Source organism: Bidens hawaiensis, unplaced genomic scaffold, assembly GCF_021521415.1.
Source record: "Bidens hawaiensis isolate Kalapana, Puna unplaced genomic scaffold, B.hawaiensis_p1.1 tig00020675_1, whole genome shotgun sequence".
Lineage (NCBI taxonomy): Eukaryota > Viridiplantae > Streptophyta > Magnoliopsida > Asterales > Asteraceae > Bidens > Bidens hawaiensis.
Window position 1 is genome coordinate 243,894 of NW_027493174.1, and position 22,585 is coordinate 266,478.

General features: G+C 34.7%; 2 protein-coding genes across 2 annotated transcripts; both read left to right on the forward strand.

Annotated features, from left to right (window-relative positions):
- The first annotated feature begins 15,298 nt into the window (after nt 1–15,298).
- On the forward strand, nt 15,299–17,054 carry LOC143561412 (uncharacterized). Its single transcript, XM_077049506.1, has 3 exons — nt 15,299–15,497; nt 15,969–16,034; nt 16,495–17,054. The coding sequence occupies exons 1-3, from the start codon at nt 15,324–15,326 to the stop codon at nt 16,990–16,992; spliced, it is 738 nt and encodes a 245-aa protein (XP_076905621.1). The 5' UTR covers nt 15,299–15,323; the 3' UTR covers nt 16,993–17,054.
- A 1,358-nt stretch (nt 17,055–18,412) lies between these two features.
- LOC143561413 (protein PLASTID TRANSCRIPTIONALLY ACTIVE 14-like) lies at nt 18,413–22,585 on the forward strand. Its single transcript, XM_077049507.1, has 13 exons — nt 18,413–18,599; nt 18,664–18,849; nt 19,960–20,097; nt 20,182–20,307; nt 20,376–20,504; nt 20,600–20,689; nt 20,775–20,925; nt 21,015–21,124; nt 21,218–21,289; nt 21,385–21,490; nt 21,579–21,767; nt 22,281–22,323; nt 22,405–22,585. Exons 1-13 carry the CDS (start codon nt 18,540–18,542, stop codon nt 22,481–22,483), a joined length of 1,479 nt encoding a protein of 492 aa, XP_076905622.1. The 5' UTR covers nt 18,413–18,539; the 3' UTR covers nt 22,484–22,585.

Here is a 22,585-nt window from a genome sequence, read left to right on the forward strand (position 1 = left end):
CCTGGTCCTTCTAAAAGTATCTCCTTGGAAGGGGGTAGTCTGTTTCAGAAAGAAGGTCAATCTAGCTCGTCATTTCGTTGGTCCTTTCAAAATTCTTGAACGTGTTGGGAAGTTAGCTTATCAACTCGAACTATCGTAAGAACTTGCCGGTGTTCATCCGACATTTCATGTTTCGAATCTTAAAAAGTACTTAGCCGAGGGTAATCTCCATATACCTCTCGATGAAGTACATGTAGATGATCATGGCTAAACGACCTGTTGAGATCATGGATCACAACGAGAAGAAAACCAAGCGTAGTCGTATTCGGTTAGTCAAAGTTCGATGGGAATCACGGCGTAGCGCGGAGTTCACTTGGGAACGAGAAGACACAATGAAGAAAAAGTATCCACATTTGTTTGCATCATCATTATCATCATCTTAATTTCGGGACGAAATTTCCTAAGTAGGGGGTACTGTTAGTTCTAAAACAATAGAACTACATACTTGGTTAAGTCTCACTTGATTTTTATGAGTTATCTCATAACATTTAATATTTTGGAAAGTTGACTTCGGGTTTGATCAATTATCAAGACCCGAACCAACAACCCGAACACTCGATAAAACCCGTTTTAGTATCCTATTATAAAGGGACTTGCATTCTTGCATTTTTACCCACCTTATTACTCAACATAGGTTGAGTAAATATTAAGGCTAGATACTTTAACCCGGTTTTGAACAAACTTGAATTTTAAAGAACTGTTGTTATAAATTCTTAATTATTTACATTTTAAACCTTAAACTTTATTTGTTTACATTTCTTAACTTTTATTTTGAAGTTTTCCTAAAAAAACCCTTCTAATTCAAGGCTTTTACTTTTATTTATTCCTTTCTCGTTAAACTTCGACCTACCATTTCCCCGTCTTTCCAATCGAGTTTTCTTACTTGAATGTGAGTACTTTCATCCCCCGTTTTCCATCTTTCGTTTTGGGGGTGACATTTCATACTTATACAAATTAAATGCTTTATACTTGAGTCTTAAACCACAAACGTTATTGTATACTTTACTTAAATAAATGCTCGATTTGGTTATGCTTACATGCTCATGTGTTACGTGTTTACCGCTTTTGGTTGGTTGATCTATAAATCCTAGACTATTTGGCATTCCCTTATAGCAAGGTGTCGTTAATGTATTCTAAATAACGATAAATATAAATCCTAGACTATTTGGCATCCCCTTATAGCAAGGTGTCACTAATGTATTCCTATTAGTGATCTCACTTTTATCCAAATTATTGCTATTATTTATTGTTTTGTATACAAGATTGTGGCTTTTCTTATTATATACATATTTGTTCAAAAACTATGATTTGCCCACCAACCTTTGTGTTGATAAACTTTATTTTATGAAATGTTACAGGTTTGCATTTAGGTTGATTATGGAGTGTGGAGAAAACGTCATCAAGACCTTTAGGATATTAGCAAAATGAACATTATATGATTTGCTATATTTTGTTATATTTGTCTTATGAATATTGTTATGTGACATTTCGATGTTGTGAAATTAAATGGGTTTGTTAAATATTGTCGCTTTAAATAGTATCATGCGCTTATGGGCAATTGTTTCATCCCGGCATGTTCCGCCGCCTTTGGTCGGGGTGTGACAGCTAGCATAATGCAAGCGACTTCAGCAGAGTCGTCATTATGCTTCTCAAGAACCTTTCTAACAACAGTTGTATTGTTTTCAGGCTCTAATAGAACCGGTCCATCGAGAACATAGAGCTTATTGCCACTTTGAGAACAAGTCTAAAGTTGCGTTGCCATTTTAGAAAACTAGTGTCATTCAGTTTTTCTTTCTCAAGAATAGTCTTGAGGGTGAATGAAGATTTATTATCGGTTGACATCTGTTTAAATTTGCAAAAGTAATTTAATTAGTATTTTTGATGTTATAATCATATTATTAATGACCCAATTAACATTAATAAAATAGGGATTGAGAATCTGGCTTCCAGTTAGTAATGGCAGCTGTATCACACAACATTAGTGAGTGGTTAGGCAGACTGACGACAATTGCCAATTGTGAATAAATCACAACTCTTGGTTATGAGGCATATTAAGAAAACAATTGCCTAAGTAGATACGTTTAGCCTCATCTATGCCAACTTTAGTCTTCAGGCAGCTGTAGCACGTAACAAAAAAGAGTAAAGTAATAGTCGCCCTAGTACACTCATGTGTGAAAGGGCCGGATGTGCCAACGAAAACCCTTTCACCTTGAAGGGATAGGCTAGAAAACAAGAGCGGTGTTGTAGCTCCAAACACTTGAAATTTTGCAGTATGCCTTAAGTGTGGCTTATAGGAGGACGACAAAGACTATTGATTTTAAAATTGGGATTAATTTTAGAATTTACCAAATAGAGTAAAATTTCAATTTTACCGTATTAATCAGGACAACTTGATGAACCCTTTCATCTCTCATGACACTTAGTTTTAAATAACCTATTAAAACTAAGTTTGTCGCTATATGACTAACCAATTTTAAGTTAGTAGAAAATCTATTAAATTATAAGTCTTTGGAAATTAAATAATGTTTAATTTGCAAAAACATAACTGGTTAATTAAAATTTATTTTAATATATTTGGTATTAGGTTGGTGGTATTATAACCTATTATAATAAAGCAAGCAACCACAATAGCAAACAAGAATATGTAAATCTTAAATGGCCAATAAGGTTGGACTCTAGGTGCTAGAGCCTATTAGCAAATTAATCGGGTCAAGGGGTCACAACACAAAACAACCACAAGGATGGACTCTAGGTGCATTCCGTCATCTTTGTTAACTCCCACTAACTTCAAGAACTCCGTGAGCTCATCCTCGGTTTTCCTTCAGTTCTTCTTTATTACAATATTAAAAAATACATATAATGAAAAACCAAACCCTATCTATTACAATTTTGAACCATCAAAGTGACCAAAAACCATAAAATAAAAACCGAAAAATAAATACAACTTTGAACCATCCATATGGCCAAAATCAAAAACCAAACAACCAAACACACAATAGTCGGGCCAGATTTGCATATTCAATAAAAATAAAATAGGGCAATGATATACGTCTATTTATACAACTCGAATCCCTTGTAAAGTTATGTTTATTTAATGTTTTAAGTTCGGTTTAGTTCATGTTTTGTTAATCTTTTATTAATTAAGGTTTTTGAGTCAAGTATTGTAGATATCATGTTTTAACTCTTTTGGTGTCTTGCATATTAAAGCTTTAATTCTTTCTATCTTTTTATGCAAAGTTTATGCTAGATTTGTTCGTTAATGATTACGTGATTACTTCACTTACGAGTTTTGATTTATGTTCATGTAGATGGTGGCTTGGTTATCAAGGGAAAGGAGGTCTAGAAGATTCTTAAAGTTACTTGAAGATCAAGGGAGATATTTATCAAGTTTATGCAAAGAATAATCAAGAAAAAATAAGAAAATCCGTTGCTTCCCTTTTAAGTGCGCCGCGCCGCGCTAAGGCAGAAGGCAATATGCCTTCGCGCGGCGCCTAGGACTTCTGGTCAGTAAAAAAAAGCAAGCCGCGCCGCGCTAAGGCAAAAGGAAATATGCCTTCACGCGGCGCCTAGGGCTCACTGTTCACGCGTTTTGCAAAGTCCAAGCCCAGCTCGCGTTATATATAAAGATAATTACATTCCCAGCCGATCCGAAGCACTATTGCTGCCGATTTTGAGAAGGTTTTCAAGGTTTTCAAGTTGTTTTGAAGCTAGGAAGCATTAAGAGATCAAGGAGCTTCCATTTAATCGATCAAGAAAGGAGTCTTACGGGTTTTATCGCTCTACTTTCTTCGTTCTTGTTATTTATCATGAATCTCTTTTGTTTTCTTTGTTTGGGATTGTTTTTAATAATGATTCTAGGCTAGACTTCATGTCTACCTAGGTTTGATGAACATGTTTTTGACTTGATTCTTGCTTTGGAAAATTGTTTGATTATGGTTTCGTTAATATAGTAAAAGACTTGATTTTGTTTTCATGATGCGTATAAGTATTTGTTATCTTGATTGATTGTTAACTATTGCTTCACATAGAACTTTTATCTATTGATTGTGTTCTTTAGATCTTAGGGTTCATGTTTAATCAATTACTTGGTGTTTTGATTATTATGGTTCAATAGGCCTATTAGATCATAGAAGCTTGTTAATCGTTGATTAGGATTTTAAATGCTTTGCTAAATTCCAATAGCTGTAATGTGAGGAGTTATTCATGTGTCTTGGTCAATTGCATGCTAGGATAGTAGTGACAATATTCTTGCTTATTATGTTGATCCTTGTTCATGATGTCATGTTAAGTTTATCAAGTTATCTAGAGTTTTGTGTTTCGTAAGATTGCTTGCTTTAGATACTATTAATTAACCCTTTTTGATAACCGTAAGGAAATCAATAATACTGATTGCTTAATAATTTAATAATTGTTCTTTGGGATTTCGTTTGATTCAGTCAAGGGTCCTTTAGGGTTTGTTAGATGAATACGTTTAGAAATCAGTTTCCGTAATCATGTTATTTGTCCATTGCTTGATGATTGTTGATGCATGGGATTCTTACCTAGGTAGATTCCTTCTCTGATTGGTTTCGATCTTGGGTTTAGTTTCTTGTTTCTCGTTTACTTGCTTATTTGTTTTCTTAGTTTAATATTAGTTTAAAATCCCCCATAAAACATTAATAATAAATAGTCGTGTCGTAAGTCGAGTCTAATTAGCTAATTTACGTAATTTAGAGAGTCATGTGGGTTCGATATTCCGGACTTACTTAGCTTTAGTACAATTGACCGGTTCACTTGCCGGTGTTTTGTTTAGTTGAGTCTTAGGTCTTGTTTTTATTACTTGTTTAATTTAGTTAATATTTAATTGACTGTTTTTAGCACATCAGGCAATAGTTTGGTCAAATAAAATAAACAAAAAATTTGACCAAACCAAGATTGCCCAAGAAAATTATCTAGATCAAAAACTCCACCTAGTTTGAAGTTTATGATGTAGATCCGGTGAAAAGACCGGATTCGACTCGTATGTTGTAACCAAGGCTCTGATACCACTATCGGGGTCCAATGGTGACCAGTCAATGGTTTAACTTTTAAACCCGGTTTAATAAAATTGGTTTCATAATTATTAATCATATTAATAATAGAATACGCAGCGGAATACAAAAACGAGTAATCGCCATTTAACGGAACCGTACAGGATCTGGTTGAAAAACAACCAAAGTAAATAAATAATATACATGGCATTATTAAATTTACCTCGGTTAATAATAACCTGTTGAGACACCGAATGCTAACGGACGACGCTAGGTGACCAAACGAGATAAACGACCAATGGTGGTGGTGCACGAATGGACCGGCAGCGGTGGTGGGACAGCTCGGTGGTGGCGACTGGTCACGACCTGTTGCGGCTGGCATCGGTGGTTGGCCAGAATTGGCTGGCTGGGCGGCGACAGCAGTTGGGAGCCGAGAGGGAGAGATGTAGAGGAGTGGTGGTTAGGGTTTTAGTTACTTGCTTGATTAAAACCTAATGGCATATTAACTAGTTTATATAACTAGTTAATCATGTCGGGCCACCAAGCCCATCTCAAGATCAATCCTATTAGAGATTCATATCTCGTTTGTTAGTCGTTACCGGTTAACAAATGTAAGCGGTCTATGACCGTTACCCACGGTGTAACTCTTATGGGTCATAACCCGGTCAGTCGCGTTGACTTAAGCGGACCGGTCCATATATCCAACACAAGTTCTCAACTACACACTTTAGAGAATCGATATCGCATTCATCTTTACTCTTTGAACACGTTACTAATTATTTATTAGTAAACAATACTAATAAATATTAATTATCGTCCAAAATTTCCAACAAATGGTGTTTTAAAATCATGCCTCGGATAAATGAACCGTAGAATGTGATTAAAATAAATTCGGTGCAAATGTGTCATATGGGTGGAGGTGGTTATAATGTATGATTTATAACACATGTAATGAAATGGATGAATACTCATGTTAATGATGTTTTAAATGGAGTATATATATTCATTTTATGTGTTCTAATTGTTTGATAGATTGGTTTATTGTCAAGATAGGTGTGGCATAGCTTGGATGATAACGGGTCAAACGGGTGTCAAAGCAACAACACTCCTACGGGCGAAGGTGAGTGACACTCGAATCGTGTCTTGGTGAAACTACTAGTTTGTAACAAGTTTCTCTTAGTCTACTAGTATTTTAGTAAACTACATAGTAAATTAATGTATTTATTATAATTGTATTTTCCTTAGTTAGAGTAAGTCGGTTACAATAAATTTGTATATGTATCCATATTGGAATTGTGAATGGCAAGGAAATTATTTTGATAACTTTACATGGTATCACGCCTTTAACCTCATCGATCCTTCACTTTGCTAGACTTCGGTCAGCTTTCAATCACCAAGAACTTTGGTTTATTTTTTTTTTTCCAACATGTGATATTAAGTCTGCCATCATCGTCTATCACTCTCCAATGGGCGAAAAAAATCTGAAAATCCCAACACCATTCACAACAAGGACAGTCCATGGTACATGGATACAGGCGCAACCTCTCATATCACGGGTGACCAAGGTAAACTTAATTCCCCTTTGTCATCTAGTTCAATATCATCTATTCTTGTTGGAAATGGACAACGTATTCCAATCCTCGGATCAGGTAATAGCACAATTCCTACTTCCACCAAACCACATAACCTTAAAAACGTCCTTTATACCCCTAATATCATTAAAGATTTAATCAGTGTTCGTCAATTCAATATTGACAATTGGAAATATATTGAATTTGACCCTTTTGGCTTTTCTGTAAAGGACTTCACTAACAGAAACATCCTAACGAGACATGAGAGTGATAGCCATTTTCCTTATCTATGCCACAAACTTTATTGTCATTTGATGTTATTCATTGTAACTTGTGGACCTCACCGGTACCAAGCAAATCCGGGTACAAATACTTTTATGTTTCAAGCCCATATTAAATAGCTTCAATGTGACTTAAGGGGTGAATTTGACAACCACCACTTTAAAACTTTTGCCAACTCTAATGGGTTACAATTTTGTTTCTCGTGTCCACAAACGTCCAAAAAAAATGGGAAGTCCAAACGCATGATTCGATGTCTAAACGAAATCATGCTAACACTCCTCACCCATGTCTCCTTACCCCAAAACTTTTGTGTCGAAGCACTTCACGTTGCGACCTATCTTCACAATACTTTAACCACCAAACTATTAAACTATCATTCCCCTATGGCTGCACTCTACCAAAGACACCCCACATATAACCAATTACGTGTGTTTGGGTTTGCGTGTTACCCGAATGTCTCCGCTGTAACAACTCGGATTTTCTAAATTAATATTCAGTAATCATAACCCGACCCATTTTTATATTCGGGGAAATTTTTATTCATAAAGTAATCACGTATTAAATATTTTATTAATAATTCTTTATTATATTTATTTAATATATATATAATATAACTTTGATTTATATTCAAATTTAACCCAAAACTAAACTTAAACCCAATTTTGTTTCCACACCTAAACTAGAGGGACTAAACTGCAAACTTGTAATATTATAACCCATTTAATAAATTCAACCCATTAACCCAAACCGCAATCTGGATCCAAACCTGGATACCCGCAACCCGTTTAGCTTGCTTGAAGCTTAATTCTCGTCCTAATAGCGAAATTGATTTGTACAAATCTTGGTAATGCCTTATATGAACTCCACCGACAACTTAATTAGGAAACAAGATCATACATGATTCCTATAACATAATATTCGAACAACCTATAACTCGTTTATAATTATACCCTATAACAATCATGTTAACTCAATTAAACTAGTATGCACGGCCTTATACTCGCCGCAATCTGAAGCCCTACATACAATTTCATCACCGCAACCTGTAGAGATCAGTTTGTAACAACATCAAGCTATCCCTATATCGAGCAATTAACCCATCAATCTTTGTTGTTAGAGGTAATTAAATACATAATTATGTTTGTCTAGTGGTGTAGATCAATAACCCCATGATTAATTTAAACAAATATAACGAGATCAACGATTTGATGAATCTAGGGTTTATGCATAATAGTTGGTCTGGTCTGCTAGTTATAATGTTCTGGTCTGGTCTTTAACCGACAGGTACACCCAGCTCAGTTGGCTGGGTGCGTGTTGGCTAAACCTTTGAGCCGGCCATGGCGCGGGTGTGAGTCCCGGCCATGGCAGTTTTTCTTAATTTTTTTTTTTTGTGTTATGTAGTTTTTCTTTAACTGTTTTAATTATATATAGTTAATATAAAATAAACGTTATTATATTAAAACCGACATATTAATCAATTATTTTCCGAACTTTGGTTAAACCATATCTATTATGTATATATTTATATATATATAAGATATTTGAAATTGTTAAAGGTTTAAAAAGGCTTTATTTATTTATAATACGTAATTAGAATATATATTAAACCTCATTATTTTACAAAAATTATTTGGACAAGTATTTTTATAAAAGTTCATCTTTTGTATAAATATTGTTAGTTATTATTTATTATTTGTTTACAATAATTATTTATAAGAATTCGTTATTAATAGTAAAAATATCTATATATAAATAAAATGTATTTTTAGCTTGAAGTAATTATTTGATACAAACCCCTTTATATAATTTATCCAAAGTCCTACAAATATTTACTTTAAGTATTTTTTATGCAAATTTGTATAATTAAAAATAATATTATTTGCGATAAACCGTTGTTAAATAAAAGCAATAAAATTGATAATAAGTCTAAGTCATATTAAATTTCCAAAGGAACACACTCGATCACCAAATCCCGAACCTTTGTCTAATCTTAGTTTCGATATTCAATCCATATTTATTTTTCCGCTATTATTGCTACTTAGGACTTCTCGTCGGTATCATTCCCGAATAGCTTCGTTTACGGCTTTCTTACCTAACCATTATCTCTTGCTTATTTACTAAGGTGAGTAATCACTCCCCTTTTTACTTATTTTTAAACCTTTTTGGGGACATGTGCGTATCTTATATATTTATCTATTATATAGTATTCAAAACCGCAACTGTTAATCCTTGTGTGTATATCAGTTTATGCTTAACTTGCTATTTGCTTACTTGCTTTACTTGAACGCTATATGCTTACTTCGGCAACCGATGTCCATTTTTATGGGAACAGTTTAGTCCTTTCTTGGTAACCAATGTCCATTTATATGGATTGGTTGAGCCCTTTCTTTATGGTTTGATTGATTGTGTATGTGCTATGGCTTAACTGCTTATCTCACACGAACAGTTTGCATATTTATTTATTTATTATATAATATTATTGTAGTGTCTTAAACTGGTGTTTTACTCACTCAACATGTGTTGTTGACAAAATTCTATTTTATACGCATATGCAGGTTATCGTAGAAATTTAATGCGGGTTGGTGAAGACTTAGTGAAGAATTTAAGTTAGAAATAATTAATCAAGATAATTTATTATATAAGATGTGTTGTTGTATGATTATGGATTATGTAATTGTTGTATTTGATTTATTTGAAAACTTAATTTAATTTATAGATATTGTTATTTAAATAATGTTGCATGATACTAACCTTGAGAGCTGTGACAATCAATTCGCGCCCTAGCATATCCGCCGTAGGTTGGGGTGTGACATCCGCTACCCGACAACATAAAATTAGCCCTCGTTCAACCTTATGTGTCATTCTCGGTTACCCCGCAAACTTTCGCGGGTACCAATGCCTTGATCTCTCTACCGGAAAAATAATTTTATCTCGTCACGTTATATTCGATGAGACTCAATTTCCCTTCAAATCCGCCACTCAAACCACTCCACTAAATTACTCATTTATAGACTTTGAGCCCTCACCAATAATTTTTCAATCCACACCTACAAACCCAAATCCACCTCCTGGCTTCCCACCCACTAACCACGGCTCACACCCACCTCATTGCTTTCCATCCAACCCATCAACATTATCTCCTACAACACATTACTTTCCAACTTCTTCTTCAAATAACCCAACATTCCAACACCATTACCCTCCCTCACTCGGCTCTACCTATCAACCCACACCAACCAGTTTCACTTCCATGGCTCACATACCACCAAACCCTCCACCACCAATCTCTACACATCCAATGACAACCCGCCTTAAAGCTGGTATAACCAAACCAAAAATACCTCTCAGCCTGCACACAACTACCATTTCACCATTGCCAACATCACATCTAACTGCCCTTTCCGATCTGAATTGGAATGCCGCCATGAACGATGAGTATAGTGCCTTATTGCACAATAACACTTGGGAATTAGTCCCCAGGCGCCAATGTCATCCGTTGTATGTGGTTATTTAAACACAAATTTAACACCGCGGGACAATTGCAACGTTACAAAGCGCGACTTCTGGTAAACGGAAAATCTCAAAGGGTCCGTATTGATTGTGATGAAACGTTTAGTCCCGTTGTGAAACCAACAACTATCCAAACTGTTCTCAGTCTCGCCACATCTAGATCTTGGCCGATTCATCAATTGGACGTCAAAAATGCGTTTTTACAGGGGGATTTAAATGAAACAGTTTATATGTTCCAACCACCGGGTTTTAAGGACCCAAACCAACTGGGACATGTTTGCAAGTTACTAAAGTCATTGTATGATTTAAAGCAAGCACCTCGCGCATGGTTCCAACGGTTCGCATCATATCTTCATAAATGTGGATTCACGGGTGCCAAATCAGATTCATCACTTTTCATTTACAAAAAGGGTGACAATATAGCCTATCTTCTTCTTTATGTTGATGATATCATCTTAACCGCGTCACAATCATCTCTATTACAAAGCATCATCAACTCACTTTCCAAGGAGTTTTCTATGTCTGACCTCTGTCGCCTTCATCATTTTTTGGGTATTTCAGTTAAACATCAGAAAGGTGGTTTATTCCTATCTCAAGAATTATATGCAGAAGACACATTGGCACGGGAAAATATGACAACGTGCAAACCGGCCGCCACTCTGGTTTACACATCCTCCAAATTAAGTGCAAACACCGGTCCTTTAATCTCCGACCCTACGCTTTATTGAAGCCTTGCTGGCGCACTTCAGTACCTCACGTTTACCCGACCCGACATTACGTATGCAGTACAACAAATATGTCTTTTCATGCATGCATCACGAGAACCCCATCTGCATTTCCTAAAGCGGGTTCTACATTACCTTCGCGGCACCATATCCCACGGTATACACATCAATGCCTCCCATTCCACATCTCTCACCGCTTATTTCGATGCGGACTGGGGAGGTTGTTCGGACTCACGTAGATCTACCTCGGGCTATTGCATATTTTTGGGCACTAATTTGATCTCATGGTCCTCCAAACGCCAAGCAACCATTTCGAGATCTAGTGCCGAGGCTGAATACTGTGGCGTGGCTAATACGGTTGCCGAAACGAGCTGGTTAAGGAATTTGCTTCTTGAATTATATGTTCTGACTCGTCAGGCAACAATCGTCTACTGTGATAACCTCTCGACTGTTTATCTATCCGAGAATTCGGTTCAACATCAACGCGCAAAACACGTTGAACTTGATATTCATTTTGTTCGAGACAAAGTTCGCGTCGGTGAAATCCGTGTTCTTCACGTTCCCGCAGATTATCAGTACGCGGATATCTTTACCAAAGGTCTGCCCCGTCCACTCTTTGTCAGATTTAAGTCCAGCCTATGCGTTCGGGATCCTACCGCTCAGACTGAGGGGGTGTCTTGGTCAACTAGTATTTTAGTAAACTATATAGTAAATTAATGTATTTATTATAATTGTATTTTCCTTAGTTAGAGTAAGTCAGTTACAATAAACGTGTATATGTATCCATATTGGAATTGTGAATGGCAAGGAAATTATTTGGATAACTTACAGTTTCGTACCATGCGCATTATTATTACCACTTTGTATCTCTTATGCAGTTAAATGTGTCATCGGATATTAATTGAAGTGTTGTGTGTGTTAACTATATGCTGTTACAAAGAGTAAATTACAATAATGAGTGAGTTGGGTCGAGTAACCCAATGGCAGAAAAATTCAGCTGGTACCAGTTTAAGAAATTTCATGGTAAATTAACCGTAACTCTATTTGGAGCGTATTATATATTGGCGGGAAGCTCTCTGAGTCTATTTTTCTCAGAATTTTAGTTTGAAGTAAAACAGCCACTGTAAGTTGGGGAAACCAGTAAATTACTACAGCTGCACAAAACTGTTTATAAACAGAAATTTTATGGTATTTATAAAATCATTAGGAATTAACCGAGAACCCGTCGGGCATGCTTTTTATGTGGCTGTGAACCTAACGGAGTCTATTTCCACTGTTTGTAGATTTAAGTAAAAATAAATATAAATACTATATATAGTTCAGGTATTGTTTGTTTCGGTTAAGATATAACTTTGCGCATGAAAATTATACAAAGTGAGCGAGTGTTTGAAGGTGATTATATTGTGTCGTGTCCATATTCTTATCTATGAGTTGAAATGAGAGATGTCTTAGCATAGTGTAGTATAAGGAGTCATAGAAATTAGGACTCGTATGCGCAAATACATGTGTTCCCATATTGTATGGTGATTGCGAGTGATTAATAATTATGTTGTTAAGCATATGTGATCTAATCAAGTATGCTTATAAGTACTAGTGGTGTTCTTTGAATTGTCTAATAAAGAGAAATTGGTTGAAAGCACTTGGTTAAAAGATGAAATATTTTGAGCAGTGCAGGTCTTGGTGTAAGGTAGGCCACTCTTGGCTTAGCATACGCTGGGGTGCATTTGCTACGTGCTATCTGGCATGTGAGACACTAATTGCTAGATTGATTTTCGGGGCTAATTTGTGATGCCTCATGGACACTAATTTCCTATTTGTTTGTTATTAATGTGCATGTTAATGAGCTCTCACTTTCCTTTTGCTAATGTATTGTGATGATAACTTGTAGGTGATGCGATCGAGACTAATGATCTGAGTGGTCAAGTCAGGTCGGATAAAGAGATTTATTAGTCGATGGCACGTGCGATCAAGTCTTGGGAGATAATTATGGAAATAATTTCTTTGCAAATTTTAAAGGCAAACTTATGGAAATAATTATGTTAAAAATGTATTGCAAATACTTCTTTGTATAAGTTTATGATTATGTATGTATGTCCACGGATTATCCTTTGACAACATTGATATGTGTAACAAAATTGTTAAGTTTATGAATAATCTTGTAACCCCGACCATAATTGTTTGCAAATTATGGAATATAAACTATAAGCAGATTTCCTCTTCTAACTGAACAATTGTGTAACCCCAAATAGCGCTTTACAAATTGTAAGATTATAAATATTGTATTTAGTCAACGAAATATGAAGTGCATGCATAATGAATAGGTCACTAATTGTTATACGATGATTTTTTTTAACGACTAACGAATCCTCCAAATAGGTTGTTGGCTAAATTCACCGCATCAGGATACACTCGTATTTCGATCCGGAACCCCCCCCCCCCCCTCCACCCCCACCTAAGGACAACCCTCGTGAACACTCGTTCGAAAGCATAACAGTGCGGTGAGATAAAACTAGAAAAAACTAAATATGAAATGAAAGTTTACGATAAAACAAACTCGATACTAGGCTGGTATTACTTTTCATATGATAACTTTGTAATATAAATAATTAACATGAAAAATATAATAATTAATAGCAAATAAACTAATAGTTGGACGGCATGCTTGTGGTTGTTATGTGTTTGTCAACTATGCAATATTTCGATAGTCTATACATTATATAGCTAATGTTACATATTATATAGCGTTATAAGGAATATTCTAAACGTGAAAACAGTAGTCGTGGATAATGAAGACATGCATTTAACCTGGACTCCCCTGAGTTAGCAACAAGAACACGAGTCTTCTAATCGAACCGTCAAACAAGTCTTTCTTTTTCTTTTTTTGTTTTATTAGTAAATTGTTTGACTCTTATTTTATAGTTTTATAGTTGACGTTTAATACGTGTAGTCTATTTCTCCGTACCAAAAGATGTTTCGAGACTCATAGCTAGACCTATGATTCTATGAATGTATAAAGAAGTACTATTTGTCTTAATACTTTTCTCATTTAAATATACATTATTAGCAATATATTTTGTATTTGAATAATTGTGTTTTTTAATTAGTTTGAAGAGAACTTCAGATAGCTTATCTCCAAGATATTTGTATTCTTCGATACCGAATATTTGATCACCGTTAAATAATCTACCCACAATGTTCATAACTTTTATTCAAGCTGTCTATGTACCCGCAGATGATTTGAGTCATTTGACCGACCTTGCTCCTACTACGACATTTGCACATTTATATGCTACTACCGTACTATGAAGAGGATTAGCCGTCAAAAGTATCTATCCAGCAGTAGATCATTTAGATTCAACGTCAACTATGCTACAACACAAGTTAGGCTCACAGGCCAATGATAGAATAATTTTGTGGAAACTAAGTTATTTGAGCGTGTATCATATATTGCATTGCATGTAAAGTTGACCAAAGCAGTTAAGGTGCCGTGGTGTGTGGTTCCCATGCGGACCGAATATTGTTTATGGTTGTTAGTTGAACATCGGTCTCTATTGAAAAACTCATTCTTCCTACAACTATACCACACTGGAAAAAACAACAGCGTCTAAGTTTTATCAAGATATTTTGGACAAATATTATATAACAACAACACCCATTCTTTTGTTTTTACCTTACAAAATTCCATTAATAGATTTTTCAAAAAAAAACAGAATACTTTTTATTTTTCTCGTTAAAGTTTATTAACAATATTTTGCACTTGTGTTTTTCTCGTTCAAGTATATTATCAATATTCTGCACTTGTGTTTTTTCTCGTTCAAGTATATGTTAACAATATATTGCACTTGTGTTTTTCTTGTTCAAGTATATTAACAATATTTTGCATTTGTGTATTTTCTCGTAAAAGTTTATTAACAATATTTAGAAATTAGCTGGGATATGGAGGATGAGATTTGAGGTTTCATATAATAATATAATATAATAATCTACAATTATTAATTTGCATGGGAGACGCAGAAGCCAAATGCGACTAGCATAGCATACCTTTCTAGAATTCATGTATTCAACGTCCACTCGTCTGTACGTACTATATGCAAACTCCCAAGCTAGTCCCTTAAATCTCTTTTATATCTCCTGCCTTCAATAGCTCCATTCAATTAAGATTTGATCAGTAAAACCCGCACGTACACATGGCTTCCTTCATGCCTTTCACCAACAACAATCTTGACATATTCATGTGTGTTTTGAGACCAACAGTCGCCATTGTCGATGACCTTGTTGATACTTTGAAACACTTCTCTTTCTTCACTGAAAGACTTGGTTGCATTCATTCTTCCATCTTCAAAAGCATACATGGCAACATGGTGTGTGTATATATATATATATATATATCCCTCTAGATCTCTCTCTACATACATGTGTGTGTGCATGCGTGCGTGTGCGTGTGTACCTAGGAAATATCTAAGCTATATTGTTTATAATTGTGTTCATGATGATTCTTTGCAAATACCACCATGTTCGATTTGAGTTTATGACGTTTAAGTTATCTACTACATAATTTGAGTTATGATGTATATATAGGTTAATTATCATATCCTGGCCTATGGAACTAGAGTAGCTAGGCTCTTAATCACTAGCGTAGTTAAATTTAGCTTGTTAAAAAAAATCCTAATGTGATATTTGGTTGAAAAGTTATGTGTTTTCGCACAAATGGGTATCATTAAGCATGTTTAAAGGTTATATACTACATCTATGTAAACAATAAAAATAAGAAAGTATTTTTAATAAATCCAAATTTTATAATTCTATATTTACAATATTTTTTTGGCCTTCAGATTATTTGGTATGGAGCATGGATCAAGAGATCTATTGACAACAAGGAACTCCTACAAGAAGATCTTGTAAGTTAAATCATTAAGACTATTATGTTGCCAACATATTAATTGCATCTTTATTACAATATTGCAAAAAGTATCAAACAAATATAGTTAACTTTTTACTCAAAAAGTATAAAACTATCATGGTTAATTGGTTAATTAGTATTAAAGAACACAATCGTTTGTAGCTTTTATTTGTTAATACATTAATCCTACACTATAGTTACCAAGATACAGGATGTGACATGCAAAGTCCATTTGTATGGTTTTTCTTTTTTAAATAAAAGACGGACGTATATAGTTAATACAGCTATATTTTCTATAACTATTTATAAATACAACTATGATTTCTATAAATATTGTTAATACAACTAAGGTCTTTCTATAACTATTTATAAATACAATGAGAAATTGAAAAATTAGTGAAAACATGATTTCCATCTTAATTCTAGACATAACTCTCATCCATTTTTTTTATCATTAGTTTGCAGCATTAAAGAATCTACATGGCATGGCGGTTTTAGTCGACCACAACTTTATGGCCGCCTATGGTGGCGAGGCAAGTGACGGGTCCCCAGCCGCAAAGTTTTCAACTGGTGATACTATATGTTTTAGCATAACCGACCTCCCGTCTAACACCAAAATGAAGGAACAAGACTTTGCGCGCACATGCTTTTCCATATTTCAGTCTTATTTCCTCAGGATGGATGGTACCATCTCCGGTGTTTGCTTAAAGTGCATAACAAAACCTATGATGATCAATTTCTACGTGTGGAAGAATCTACAATCGTGTTATTCGTTTCTACTAAGAAACAATCATCGGGACACGCTTCAAAACTTGTTTCATGGTGCTACGGTTTTCATTAAGTATGATGTGTTTAAGGTTGTGTATGTAAGTGCAGATGATGTGTCAAGAGATTATTACTACCCTCCTCATAAGTTGTTGGAAAACCAATATGAAGTATCCGAGGTTTTAGAGTGATTCGAGTATGTTACACAATTTTGTTACGCCATGTTAGTTTCATTTTTCATATGTAAATTGTAGTGAAGATGTATGCATATCTATAATTAGTTGCAAATCCATAATTTCTGACTTGGGCATAAACTAGTTAGTATTATCAAAAAAAATTTGGACATGGCATGTGTTTAAACAATTTTACAATTTCTTTAAACATTTCATTTTAAAAGTATTAACGTTTAATAATATCATTTTATGAACATATTTATCTTATTAATTATTTATAATACAACCCATCGTCTTTACCACCACGAAGACAAGTGAGTCTTGACTTTGTTCGTAGCTTCGAAATCATCTGTTAACTCAATGAGACTTCTCAAAGTTGGTTAACAAGGAATCTAGGTCCGCTTGTTGCTACATTGAGTCTAGCAGGGCGGGTCTAGGAGTTGAGTGAACCGGCTTTAGTCTTTCTCAAAGAAAGAAGAAAATCGTAGTAGAGGGGATGAAAGCTAACAAGCCCTAATCAAATGGTTGGCCCTCCATTAGTCCATCGCAAAGAAGGGTTTGTGGGCAGGATTAGGCTCACACGTCAAGTCATATCTAGAACATATGTCTCCACTTCGGATAAAGGTTACAGTGTTACACAACAATGTCAATCTTCAAAGGGCGGATTGGTGAATTTTCGCATCCGTAAAAATACAAAATCAATTAAATTAACAATATTTGTTTTCATAAATTTATGTAAACCTTTTTCTAAATATTTTAGTTGGTCCACACTATAAAGTGAACCGTGAAATCATTTTTTTTCAAACCATAACCTAAATCATTTCACTCGCAAACCAACCAATTTAGCTTGGTTTAAAATATCAACACACTTTCAACAATTTCCAACATAATTTCAACTGTTTAATATCATCATCATCATCATCGTACTCAGTATATCCCACCAATAGCAATGCTATGGTAGGGTCTGAGGAGGGTAAGATGTAGACAGCCTTACTCAGTATAATTTCAACTGTTTAATAATTTTAGAAAATAAGACGATGCCTATATAGAATTTAGCAATACTTTAGCGGTCTAAATGAACTTCATCTAATATTTCTTCAAACTTTTATTGATGAATTCATGTATGAACCAAAATTGGGTTTTGTAATTGCTTATATCCAATATTTCGATTTAAACCAACTTGAGCTGAGTTGACTCATTTTTATAACCCAGTCAAACTCGTCTCAAGCTCGGATCAAGTCATAGCTCGGATCATTGGCTCGATCTTAGGCTCATTTAACTTCAAAATCAAGCTCGAGCCTAGACGAGCAGCCTCGTATAATTTTGAGCTCGAGCTCGAGCTCGAACTCGAACCTACTCTAGTAATTCTTGAAAACAAGATGATACATATACAACTTAAGAATACTTTGGGGGTCTAAATTAAACTCATCTAATATTTTGTTCTAAAGGATAACACAACACCTTCATCCGTTACCCCTTTGAAACACTTGTTTCAGCTCAACAAACAATAAAATGAAACCAACTACAATTTGAAGATATTTGAACCTATTGAATCTCAAAATACAATGACATCATCTTCAATTCTGCTTCAGCAATCAGTTAATATCTTCATCACCAACTACCAGGTGGGTTCTCTTTTATTCATCAATAAAAGTTTGAATTTTGGTTAAATTAATGAAATTGAAGCAGTTAGGGAAGAATTTGAAGAATGGATTGACGGCAACAAAACCCAGTGTCATGGATAAGTGTAGGAATAATATTAAAGCTAGAGTAGCGGTTGAAAATAATAATAATATTATTGAGAATGTTACTTCTCCTACTGCTTTCCCGTTCTTTCAAACTGAATCTCAACCAGAAGACACGCCGGCTTCTAAGGTAATATAATTGTTATTGTTTTGTTGTTGGAGGGTTTGTTATAGTTGATTTTTGTATGTATAGTATAGTCGGGCTGTAAACGAACTGAACGTTTGGCGGACCTGTTCGGGAAGTTCATTTATGTTCGTAAGTTTGTGTTCATGAACGTTCGATTGTTTATGTCGGTTAATGTTTGTTTGTTAAGGTTTTTTAATTTTTATTTTTATTAATGACTTCTCTAATCTTATTATATAGTTTTAAGCAAAATTTTATTAACTACAAAATGAAAATGTATACGAGTATTATGTGAGTAATTTATATGTAAAAATAATATATGAATATGAATGTTAAAAAAAAAAAAAAAAACTCAACTTGGTAGCTGGACTAAACCGTTGACACTGACCATTCTCGGTTAGCCAAATCAAATGAAACATTGTTTGTGTTCGTGAATCGTTCACGAACAAGTTCATTTCCTTGATGAACGTACACGAACAAGAAATTTCGCTTGTTTAGGTGTTTGTGAACCGCTTTCTTGTCCGACTTGTTCGGTTCGTTTACAGCCCTACATATAGAGGAGATGTGCGTTGATTAGTTAGTTAAGTTGACCATATGTTAGCCCTAGATTCACTTCCATTCTTCTCTCCTTATATTATTAGTTTCTAAATTCAAAATACAAGTCCATGAATTTTGTCATTTACAATTAAGTTATAGTAACAATTTATAGCCTTTTAGGTTACAATGTTGCTTAATGCTGTTGTTTTGAACAATTGCCAGTTCTAGTGAGACAGTTAATACATTATCAATGATTGTAACAAGACAGTAAGGCCATCCGTAGTGGGCTATTTGTTGGGGCGATTTTTGGACGATAGGGGGGGGACTATTTGTCGGGCGAAATGTGGTGAAAATAATAATTAAATATTATTATTATATATGTTTGTGTGTAGTATATATATATCAGCCTACAGCACCATTACACCCCAAAAACAAATTCCTACCCTTTGTTGATTGGGCGCTACGTGTCGCAATTCGCCCAATTTGTAGCCCCTCCACTACACATAGCCTAACGATGTAACATATTGACTCTTGCACATTCTTCTATACTAACTGAATTATGTGTATATTGTCAAACAGTTAGAGCTCGCAGACCCTGAATTTTATAAAATGGGATTTGTTAGAAGTATGAGAGCCTACGGCGTCGAATTCAGGGAAGGTCCAAATGGATTTGGAGTCTATGCCTCAAAAGATATTGAACCTAGTCGGCGCGCCAAGGTAAATCATTTATACATTTTTATCCTAACTTTGTTGAACTTGTGTGACAACTGACAAATGAATGATTTTTGCTTTGTTTATTAGGTGGTCATGGAGATACCGTTGGAGTTGATGTTAACCATAAGCCAGAAAACTCCATGGATGTTCTTTCCTGATATTATACCAGTCGGGCATCCAATATTTGATATTATTAACTCAACACATCCAGAGGTACTCACTTAATTTTTATATATTATTCTATTTCATTTTTCTTGAATTGAGATTTGTTTTTTTGGCAGACAGACTGGGACCTCAGAATGGCGTGTCTTATTTTATATGCGTTTGATCATGACAAGAATTTTTGGCAACTGTATGGAGATTTTTTGCCTAGCGTAGAGGAGTGCACCAGCTTACTTCTAGCTACAGAGGTTGAATATTATTATATGTGTCATAGTGCTTTTAACATATAATATGTTTAAGTCGAACAGTCAACTCTTTAACGCATTCTATTGGCATGCTGCAGGATGACCTGAACGAGCTGCATGATGAGAATCTTGCTTCAACTATGAGAAAACAAAAGGCACGGGCCCTAGAATTTTGGGAAAAGAATTGGGTATTATTATGTAACATTTTTCATCACATTTCTTGAAGTTAATTTCAAAGAGTTACTTTTTATTCAATTATTTATCTTTTCACAGCACTCTGCTATGCCCTTGAAAGTAAAGCGGCTAGCTCGAGATCCCGAGAGATTCATTTGGGCAGTTAGCATGGCACAAACTCGACATATTAACTTTCGCATAAGAGTCGGTTCGTTAGTTCAGGATGCAAATATGTTTGCACCTTATGCCGGTAATTTTATTCGCTTTTATTACATAAATACTTTCTTTTTGCCGTTATATTTTTGTGTATTAATGAATATAAATCATCATATTTTGCAGATATGTTAAACCATTCTTGTCAACCAAATTGTTTTTTCCATTGGCGATTCAGGGATCGCATGTTTGAGGTGATGACAAATGCCGGACAACGGATTAAAAAGGGCGAAGAGGTAAATCATTAAATCATGATGACTGATGTTGAGTATTTCAGTAAAATAATACAATAATGAAATACATGTTTAACGAGCTCGTTATCTTTTCAGATGACTGTTAATTACATGAGGGGCGAGCAGAACAATATGCTTATGCAAAGATACGGCTTTTCATCACTTTCGGTAATCCCGCCAAACTAGTCCCATTTCTTTATTTTCTTATATGCTATATATAAAAAAAATTAAAAACAATATTATTAATTTATTATCATCTGCAGAATCCTTGGGATGTACTTCCATTTTCCGGGGATGCAAAGATCCATTTAGATTCATTTTTGTCAGTCTTCAACATATCTGGCTCGTATGAAGATTATTATCATAATGGTAGTACAATATTCATCCCTAACTTTTGTTTATAAGTTTAACTTTAATTTACATAATTTGTTTTATAATTACTCGTTATCCAAATTAGGAAAAGAAGGGGATGGTTTTGTCGACGGGGCGGTTTTAGCAGCTGCAAGAACACTGCCTACATGGTCAGAAGGGGATATCCCTCCGATCCCGAGCTTAGAGATAAAAGCTGTTAAAACCCTACAAGGAGAATGCCAACAAATTCTAGCACAATACAGTACCACTTCTAAGCAAGACCAGAATATCCTAGGTAACATTTTTTTTTCTTTTTTCATATACTGACATTTTAATTAAATAAGACAAAATTGCAAAAGACGTCCTTTATGTTTAATCGTTTTTTCAGTGTACGTCCTTTAGCAAAATAAATGGCAAAAAACATCCTTTACATTTAGAAACTGTATCACATTATGTCCTTTGATCCTAACCTAGTTAACTTTTCTCGTTAAATCTGGTCATGTGCAGAGCACATGAGGGTATTTTGGTCATTTTACTCTTGAAAATTAATCATCTTTAGGTTGCCAGTGAATGGTTCAGAGTTAATATTATTTTAATTTGCAATGGTAAAATAACCAAAATACCCCCATGTGCAGGGCACATGACCATATTTAATGGGAAAAGTTAACTGGGTTAGGGTCAAAGGACATAATGTGATAGAGTTTTTAAATGTAAAGGATGTTTTCTGTCATTTCTTTTGCTAAAGGACGTCTTTTGCTTTTTTGTCATTAAATAATTTCTAAAATGCAACTTTGTTTCTCGTTTGTAGATTCGACACCAGAAATGAGCTGGACCCGCGAGGCTGCAATCAAGTATGTTTCGTTATATTCAATTTCTCGTCTTTATTCGATTAACGTTTCGTAAAGTTATATAATTTATGATTGTGAATGCAGGTATAGGTTGCACAGGAAGTTGTTTGTGGAGAAAGTTATAGAAGCTTTGGATATATATCAAGATAGGATATTGTTTTAGAGCAGTTTAGTGTTGTGGTGTGTGTATGGATGGCTAGGGGGCCCCTAGATGGTTCTTTTTGTTGGGTTAAAGTAAACCAAGAATAGTGTTTAAAGTTTAAAC

Bases quoted from the DNA above. Each gene is read 5' to 3' on its own strand.
- LOC143561413 (XM_077049507.1), top strand. From the start codon at position 18,540: ATGACATCATCTTCAATTCTGCTTCAGCAATCAGTTAATATCTTCATC. The intron at 18,850-19,959 runs GTAATATAATTG...ATTGTCAAACAG, and splicing joins AAGACACGCCGGCTTCTAAG to TTAGAGCTCGCAGACCCTGA. The intron at 20,505-20,599 runs GTTGAATATTAT...GGCATGCTGCAG, and splicing joins GCTTACTTCTAGCTACAGAG to GATGACCTGAACGAGCTGCA.
- LOC143561412 (XM_077049506.1), top strand. From the start codon at position 15,324: ATGGCTTCCTTCATGCCTTTCACCAACAACAATCTTGACATATTCATG. The intron at 15,498-15,968 runs GTGTGTGTATAT...TTTGGCCTTCAG, and splicing joins AAAGCATACATGGCAACATG to ATTATTTGGTATGGAGCATG. The intron at 16,035-16,494 runs GTAAGTTAAATC...TTTTATCATTAG, and splicing joins AACTCCTACAAGAAGATCTT to TTTGCAGCATTAAAGAATCT.